Source organism: Cyprinodon variegatus, unplaced genomic scaffold (assembly GCF_000732505.1).
Source record: "Cyprinodon variegatus isolate N-32 unplaced genomic scaffold, C_variegatus-1.0 Scaffold29, whole genome shotgun sequence".
Taxonomy (NCBI): Eukaryota; Metazoa; Chordata; class Actinopteri; order Cyprinodontiformes; family Cyprinodontidae; genus Cyprinodon; species Cyprinodon variegatus.
This window is the reverse complement of record NW_015150482.1, coordinates 2,094,365-2,102,704: the sequence shown is the minus strand read 5'-3', so window position 1 is coordinate 2,102,704 and position 8,340 is coordinate 2,094,365. Positions and strand designations below refer to the sequence as shown.

Genomic DNA, 8,340 nt, shown 5'->3' with positions numbered 1-8,340 from the left:
CAAAAAATGATTAGTTTACAATGGCCAAGTTTGATATGAATTATTAAGTGTAGGGCTGCAACTAAAGATTATTTTGCAAATTGATTAATCTGTTGATTATTTTTTCAATTAATTGGTTAATAATCGAATAGCAAAAGGTTCCTTAAAGAAGATTTTTCACAAAATTAAACCAGGTGAAACTCAAACTTTTTGAGGAGTTCTGGATGGAACTTATTGACAGACGAAAAAGTTATTTTAATCTCAAATGCTCTGTCAGCTAAAGACATGTTTTGCAGGCTCTACACTCCAGTTAACGATTGATTGCTAAATGAGTTGATGATTATGGTTTCAGCCCTAATTAAATGTATATTTTTAAAAGTAAGAGTTGCTTCTCCTTTTATTATATAAATATATACTATATAAATATGAGTTCAAAGGAGATTATCGCAAATTTCAGCTTTCTTCTTACAGCAGCCTGTGTATCCACTAATGACCCAGTTTCAATGTCCAAATCCTATTTCTAAGTTACAGAAAAACATTTAATGCAATTATTAGTTTTCAGCACCTATATTTCATGGAAAAAATATAATAAAGCTTTATAGAATGGCCGTTACTTCAAGCATGAATGTTTTACAAAAGTTGGATTATGAATGTTACGAGATAAAGCTAAAGATAGTTTTTTTACTTTACAAAATAATGTGAAACAGTAAACCTGGTAACAGCTTAGCTTTTTTCTGAATACCTTTTAACAGAAAACCTTTCAGGGAGGAATTTAGCGTTCCTCACCCAGCGAACTGAGCATTGTGCGTCTTAGAGTCCGCTGTCCCAGAATGCAATGTCAGCCATGTTTTTGAAACTCTTGATGCGTGTATCAAATTATGATTCAAATACTTTGATGTTCATAGTCGTAACATCAAAAATATGTAAACAAACATGTTTAATGGGCATTAATACTGTAAGGGCGTAACTGTAATGCTTTGTTATGTGTTTCATTTTTTTTCTCCATATTTGCAGCTTTCCAAATAATTATGTAGTGAATGTGCCCATTGGTGGAAAAATCCCTGATGTGGATCAAATGTTCACGGCTGAGAAAGAAGTGTCATGGTCGAAGGAGCTTGAAGTGTCTGCTTCACACAACACAGGTGATGGCCATCTGCACTATCAGGAATAATTTAGACCGAAGAAGAAAAAATAAATCAGAATTTAACATAGTTTTTCTTAATCAGGAAAATGCAGGTGTAAGGAGAAAAGCCTGAGAAGTATCACTGACCTTTGCAGGACCAAACATGACTACGGTGAGAAATTTAACTTTAAAGCATCACCTGATGTAAAAACTGCTCCTCACTACAATATGCGATATTTACTGTGCTTCAAAAAATCTCCTTATTGTCCTTTATGGCTCCTTACAGTGATTAAGGCGAGTGTGCTGTCGGCTCATGACAAAGGCAGCCATGCAGAGGTGAGGGTTAAAGTTCGTAAGGTGTTTAGATCTGGTCAGGTCAGGCTGCACCTGGGGATCATCAGTGTGTACCCTCTGTCCTGGACCAGCCGTGGCTGCACCTGCCCCATCCTAAACCCAGGTAAACACTTGCTCCAAAATCATGCTGCATTTTCAACATAGCAATTTTACATTAAAATACAAATCTAATCTATAATTTCTGTATTTCAGAAACAAATGGTCCTAAAAGATCTTGTTTTGCACTGTTCTCCCCCCCTCAGGTGTGAAATACTTGCTTGCTGGCTCAGAGGAGCCTGGAACGGGTCGGTTGTTGGTCACCCTGCAGAGTGTCGTAGTTCCATGGACGCCTCGGCTATCTCTGCTTTTCTCAGTGGGCTTGATGAATGGATGCCTATGATTCCAACAGGCAGAGCTGAATTTAAAGGGACTAACCTGATATAGAACAGACCGTTTCCCAAAAAGAGAACTTTTAGAAGTGGCTGTTGTGATGTTAAAAAAGACCAAAGAGGCGAACTCATGGCCAGGTGAGTTCACAAAACTGAAGGAATTACAGTGCCTTCAGAGGATTCTTGAAAATCATTTTAAAGTTGTTCAGTGTTACAAGCGTAAACCTCATTTTAGTTGTTAGACCAATAAAGAGCAATTTATTATTTTAGGGATGAAACAATCGATTGATCTTTAATGTGCCTACTCTAAAAGATGCCATTGGCTGAAGCGAATAAGAGCAGAAATTAGGCCAAAACCAAACAAAATAAACAAAATTTTCACATTTAAAATAACATCTTTTTCAGCAACTGTGGTCCTTCTAGAACTCCTCACTGCTTGCTATCTGATTATAAATAGATAATTGAAAAAAATTGAACAGATTAGCTGATTTTCTTTTCTCTTTTTGCTAAAATAAAGGAAAATAATAAACACAGAATTTATTTAAACCATGAGTTTATTTTCTATTCCTGAATTTCGTTTTTAGCTCCCTGATCTAAATGTCAAGTCCTGGCCTATCATTGTTTTTTTTATTCTTCTGTTGTGGACTAATAAACACATATTAGACAATACGTAATGAACTTTTCCTTGAAGCAATTGGTGGAAAACAAATAAAAGTTGTCCAGTTCAACACAGATCAGTATTACTCACAGACACTATGAAGGTCATTTCAACAACCAACTAATGACTTTTTGTCTAGACAGCAAAAACTTTAAGGAAGCTACACAATTCTTGCCTGCAGCACTTTGCAGGGATAGACGTTTCTGCTGGACAATGAGCACAGAAACATCAGAACATCTACATCACAAGACGGTTTACAGCAGCCTTGATCTTCTCCTTGTTTTTGGTTTCAAGTGGCAAAAAACACTGTTGATGCTACGCATCAAAGCATGTGTAGTAAAAAAAAAAAATAAAATATCAAGCCATTTTAGCTTTAACTGATATTGGTTTGGTTAGTGTGCTCGTGATGGGCTCCAATAACCAAAATGACAGCAAGATAACCTGCTGCTGCAGGTCCAGTCTGATGACTCAAATCCCTGCTTCAAATGTGTCGGTAGTTAATCAGCTTTTACTGCTCAAAAGAAAATCAGTCACAATGTTCTTCTATTTTTTTTTCTCAATAAGAGTCCCTCTGTGATGGTGTGGTGGCTTTAGCTAGCCGTCTGCTTAACCGTAGATGACATTTTGTCACCAGAAACTTCAGATGTCTCTGTTGTGGGGTCATTCTCAGGCAAGAGAGCAGAGTTGTCATCAGCAGCAGAGCTCGATTCAGCTTGGGAAGAGTTTTCTTTATCTTCGTCCTGGGGGTAGAGGTCGGGGTATCTCTGCATGCACTCCTGCATGCCTCGAAACTGTTCGATGCACTCGGAGCCTTTCACCTCTTCTTTGCTGTAGTGAAAGCATGAAAACGCTTCCTTGAACTGAGAGCCACAGGGTCCACTGGCCATGCCGCCCAGGCAGGGGCAGTTCCAGTTGATCTCTCCGCTGGGCAAAATAAGGCCTTCCGAAAAAAACAAAAACATTTAGAACACGGGTCAGTTAAGGTGTAACATTAAAATATTTAAATCAATCCTACAGAAAAAAAAAACTGTCTAAACTTTTAGGTGTTAAAAAAAAAACAATACCTCATTAATTAACCCTAAAAGACTTTGGCTGTTCTGGTTCAAATATATCCAACGTTTATTTTCTCTGTAAAAATCACGGCTAAAGGGTGTGTTTATTAAAAAAGGGGGATTCTAAGATTTGAGACAGGACTATACATCACATTATTAGTGTGAGGGATTGTATTTTAGTCAATGAGTCAATGCAATCAACTGGTTTTCCTTAGATAGAAAACTTTGTATCGATTTAACTGTATGATCAGGTTGAACTGTAAAGTGCCTTGAGATGACATGTGTTGTGAATTTGGCGCTATATAAATAAACTGAATTGAATTGAAAACTACAAGATTCTATTCAGTAATCAGAAATCTTTCATTTAAATAGAAAAAAGTTAATACAATCAATAGATTTCCTATATAAATTTGGATCATTAATTAAGATAAGTTCCTGATGATTTTTAAATAACATACAGTGAAATAAATACACGGCCTAGTTAAACAGTTACATCCATTCATCAGATGGCTATCGACCTTGAAGAAAGCCTAAGGTTCCAGGCCCCTTTAAACAGAACACTGCAGGAACATCAGGATTACTGTCCACAGTGAAGCCACATTGACCCTAACCCTAAAAATAGAGCGCGTCCATAGAGAAAACAGAACACGCTGTGAAATCAAAATGGTTTCTGAAAACGCAAATGGAGCCATTTTGCAATATTTCTGCATATATGCTTTCTAGATTGTAATATCTAACTGTAAAACAAGGCGGTGGTAGTGTTATGCTGAGTGAAGTATTCACACTCAGCAATGCAGGAGCGTAAGCAAAACTTGAGGTGAAATAATTTGTACAGAGTCTCCAGCTGCATGTCATATCCATGTGACATGAATATTATATTGATGATTTAAGGACTTTGATTTGAAGACATTATTGTGCCAGGAAAGCAAAGCAAAGGAGATCTACCATTTCTGATGAAAGTTGGCACATATCTAGCAGATATATATGGAAGAAGTATAAAGTGTTTTTTTTTTTTTTAGTCCAAGTAGCTTAAGTATAAATTAGAGCGCTCTTCATCTCAATAGTATAACCTTTTCGATAGAAATGGATGGCTTTCTTATATCACAACACTGCCCAGGCTTTCTACTATTAAAGCTACTATAACCTAAAAAGAAAAATACGTTTAAATGACAGCTCTCCTTAATATAATACTAACCCCGCTCCTCATATGGGTCTTCAGGGTCGTCTGCTATCAGCTCGGCGTTGCTGGGGGTCTCATGATCTTCCTTGGTCACGAAGATGATCCGATCCTTACCTTCAATTGCAATCAATGGAAAAACAATAATTAGAAGTGCTTTGTTTGCAAGTTTACAGCAAACTGTCACTGGTATCACACAGTTATGATCGACAGCGACCCCTGGCGGTGGCACTAGATAAAAGGATTAGTGCTATTAGTTCAGCACTGGGAAGGATTTACTCTTTTAAACTGCTTTATCAGTACGTTTAGCTACATGCCATTTCCAGCCTGACTTTACAACCAAAAAATGTTTATTTCCAAGCTCGCTATCAAAAGCACTTGGGACTACAGGAAGTTCTAACAGTTTCTAGACGTTAGCCTAGCATCCAGCATGCTGGCTCACCAAGATTACCAAACCATGAGCCGACATATAGCCAGAAAACATTCAAATTACCCTCCTGTTTGCAGTACGACATGTCTGCTGGTGTTTTTCTCCGTGGACCTCCGTCCTCCTCGATGAAAAACTACAGAACCGAAAGACTCTGTTAAACAACAGAGGTTTCATTTGAAAAGCTAGCAGGTGTCACACCGCCTTCACCGCCGCCGGGGTGACTCCGCCCCTTTGATTATGACCCCTCTAATATGGCGCACAATAATTACGTCATGCAAACTTTATATATTATATATATATATATATATATATATATATATATATATATAAAAATAAATGTACCGTTTTTGAGTTTATTTAAAATTTTGTCCATTTACAAACATACGTTCGACTTAAGGTGTTTTAATACTTTATGTGGAAGACCAACAGAATATTACAGCTCTATAAAATCTGGCTTCAAAATATATATATTTTTAAATACATGTAAGATGCTGAATGTTGTGAAAAACTAACAATGAAGAAACCATTCCCAGTGTGAAACATGGTAATGGCAGCATCATGCTGTTGAGTCTCGAGGTTGGCATCCTGACTTGAGATGCATTTAAGAGACTTTGGTTTATAACACCACATCTGTTAGGTGTATTTCACTTGTCTTCATGTTGAAATTTGTAAAAGCATCTATACAACTTCAAATAACAGCCGGGATTAAACTATAAGCATAATCAATTGACTTTCAAAAGCAATAGATTACGGAGGATTGAATCAGAGTGGGGTGGATACATAAAATTCAGGTTAAACGTGAGGATTTAAATATAAAATTTGTGTTTACTTCCACTTTGCAATTACCTGCAACTTGAAGCTATTCCATTACTTAAAATTCCAGTAGAATTCAGTAAGTTATGGATTGTTTTTGTGACAAACCCCATAAATTGATTTTGTACAAATAGAGTTGTAAAGCGGTAAAAAATGTATTCTACCCCTAGGACACCAGGTTCTGGAGTAAAAGTTAGGGACCAGCCAAAATCTTCTGGCTGTAGCAAATTATTTGTCTGAATACCTGTTATCTAATGTGCACAAATTATATCGCGCTCTATACTACCTACACTCAACTTGGCTAAATTGTTGCTGTGCATTATTCTTTTTGTACAAATAAAGATATGTTGTTCATTTTATAAATGACTGTTAAAAGATCGTAAGAAAATAAATGAAACCACAAGCTGTGTTGGAAAACATTTTTTTTTAATAACACAATTATGCCATACATAAAGTAAAAACAAAAATGAACCCCTTTCTTAGCCCTATCAAACCCACCCTCATCCCGACCATCCCGGCAGTTTTCAGCAGCGATTGAGTCTGGGAATAAAAGAGCGTGATGAAACAGACAAGATCCGCTGAGGGCCCAGGGATATTGGACAAACGCTGTACCCAGCGTAAGATGGGTGTTGATATAAACAGTCAGTGATTTAAAACAAAAAAATAAACGAATGTTACAAATAGTTTGTCTGAGATAGCCAGAGAATTATTAGAAGTACCGCGTTATTCTCGGTATGCTTTCTGCATCACTCTCCAGGCTTTTCTTAATCTCAAACATGGTTGACAGGTGATTAACATGGCAAGGCTTTCTGTCAGATCCTCCTGAAATGTCCATACAGAATACCTTCAGCTTTAGATCAAAATGCTGTTGCTGTCTTAGTGTTCCTTATACGCCTACAATGAGAAATGCCTGAGGTAATTCAAAGACAGCCACTCACAACCGTGTGCTTTTAAGCGTTTTTCGGCTGATAAGGCAGCCAAGGGGTGAATCAGGCAGCCTGCAGAGACCTCTACTGAGAAAAAAAAATTAAAAAATCAATCCATGTTTACAGATACAACACTTAACCCTTAAAGTAACCTGAACACTTGTCTTATTCTCTATAGCAAGAGATGTATGGTGGAAAACAAAAATGGTGGAGTAAAAAAAAAAAAAAAAAAAGATTACTTATCCCTGCTGCAAAATACACTGACAGAAGAGGTTGCAAAACAAAATAAAACAAAAATAAAAATAAGTGGATTCTTTCTCATGTGGGTCAGATTGGCCTATTTGAAATTAGAAGAGCAAAGCCCCCATACTGCCGACTTCACTCTGCTCTTTCACAAAGATCTCAAAGTACTGGTAGATGATGGTAACGGCAAGGAGGATTCCAGTTCCAGATCCGATAGCTCCCAAGAAGTCTGCCATGACAGACAGCCCTCCTATACAGAGCCCCCCAAATGCTGCAGCTGTAGGGATATACCTGCAGGAAGGAATCAAAATTAGACGTCACTTTAAAAGATCATTTAATAAACACCATTCCCAAAATGAAACGTGGGAGGTACCTGTTGAGTTCATGCACCATGGAGGTCTCTCTGTGTCCTCTCATTACCATCTGCTGTTCTTTTAGTTGTTTTGCCACCTGGAAAGCAAAACAAACACACACAAAAATGAGTTTAGTGTTGGACTCAGTCGGAGGCCAAGCGGTTTGATATAAAAACACAACACTTACATCTTTGGCTGAAGATCCTGACACCTCAATCCAGGTCTTTGAGAAGAAGGCACAGGAACCAAGCATGAAGACTATGTAGATGACCGCGTGAACCGGGTCATCTAGAACAGAACCAAATGACTCGGGAGGAGAAAGGTAGTAGCAGAGCCCGCCCACTGGGTAGGCCCGAGCTGGTCCTCCACTTGAAGTATCCTGGAAACATTTTGGATTCATCAGAAATCCAGTCATGTGTATGGAGATGGTTCAAACTAGGGTTATAATACACCCTAATAATCAGTCTATAGAAGCATGAGACTAGAAAAATGTCTATATTCCTTCAAGATTTTCATATTTCAGTTATAACCACAAACATTCATATGCCCTGTAAGTATTTCATGGGACAGACCAACTTAAAGAAAGGGACAGATACATGTCCATCTCCCTCTTTTTTTTAAAGAATAAAACCAGTTTAGAGTTCAGTGTTCTGTCGGCAGGAAAACTATTAGCTTAGAGCTCCACACATTTGATGCAGCCTCTGAGATAATGAGTGGACCACCTTTTGTGATTTTTACACATCTACAAAGTTAAATTTTGCTCCCCTTGTTTCTCAAAAAGCTCAACCTCAGACAGGGTGAGAGGTGAACCAACATGCACTCCTTACTAGGGGTGTGGGAAATAATCGTTTTGGCGATATATCG

At 37.7% G+C, this 8,340-nt stretch overlaps 3 protein-coding genes across 3 annotated transcripts in view; 1 reads left to right on the top strand and 2 right to left on the bottom strand.

Moving 5' to 3' along the window:
- LOC107099925 (netrin-4-like) overlaps nucleotides 1-2,287 on the top strand; it is an 8,519-nt gene extending 6,232 nt beyond the window's left edge. Inside the window, exons 7-10 of the mRNA XM_015398242.1 lie at nucleotides 994-1,121; nucleotides 1,206-1,274; nucleotides 1,389-1,559; nucleotides 1,699-2,287. Coding sequence (XP_015253728.1) covers nucleotides 994-1,121; nucleotides 1,206-1,274; nucleotides 1,389-1,559; nucleotides 1,699-1,835 — 505 coding nt within the window. The 3' untranslated portion in view covers nucleotides 1,836-2,287. The remainder of the gene's footprint in view (nucleotides 1-993; nucleotides 1,122-1,205; nucleotides 1,275-1,388; nucleotides 1,560-1,698) is intronic.
- Nucleotides 2,288-2,407: 120 nt separating this feature from the next.
- On the bottom strand, nucleotides 2,408-5,382 carry LOC107099931 (mitochondrial intermembrane space import and assembly protein 40-like). The gene is made up of 3 exons (XM_015398256.1): nucleotides 5,205-5,382; nucleotides 4,730-4,828; nucleotides 2,408-3,422 (listed from the first exon to the last, which is right to left on the bottom strand). The coding sequence occupies exons 1-3, from the start codon at nucleotides 5,224-5,226 to the stop codon at nucleotides 3,073-3,075; spliced, it is 471 nt and encodes a 156-aa protein (XP_015253742.1). The 5' UTR covers nucleotides 5,227-5,382; the 3' UTR covers nucleotides 2,408-3,072.
- A 985-nt stretch (nucleotides 5,383-6,367) lies between these two features.
- LOC107100419 (protein transport protein Sec61 subunit alpha-like 1) overlaps nucleotides 6,368-8,340 on the bottom strand; it is a 7,863-nt gene continuing 5,890 nt past the window's right edge. Inside the window, exons 10-12 of the mRNA XM_015398882.1 lie at nucleotides 7,664-7,855; nucleotides 7,497-7,573; nucleotides 6,368-7,414 (exon numbers count right to left, since the gene is read on the bottom strand). Coding sequence (XP_015254368.1) covers nucleotides 7,228-7,414; nucleotides 7,497-7,573; nucleotides 7,664-7,855 — 456 coding nt within the window. The 3' untranslated portion in view covers nucleotides 6,368-7,227. The remainder of the gene's footprint in view (nucleotides 7,415-7,496; nucleotides 7,574-7,663; nucleotides 7,856-8,340) is intronic.

What these genes read in the sequence shown, in the direction of transcription:
- LOC107099931 (XM_015398256.1), bottom strand. Translation starts at nt 5,226, where the DNA reads ATGTCGTACTGCAAACAGGAGG. An exon ending in GTCGTACTGCAAACAGGAGG is followed by an intron (nt 4,829 to 5,204) that starts GTAATTTGAATG and finishes TTGCAATTGAAG; the next exon opens with GTAAGGATCGGATCATCTTC. An exon ending in AGACCCATATGAGGAGCGGG is followed by an intron (nt 3,423 to 4,729) that starts GTTAGTATTATA and finishes TTTTTTCGGAAG; the next exon opens with GCCTTATTTTGCCCAGCGGA.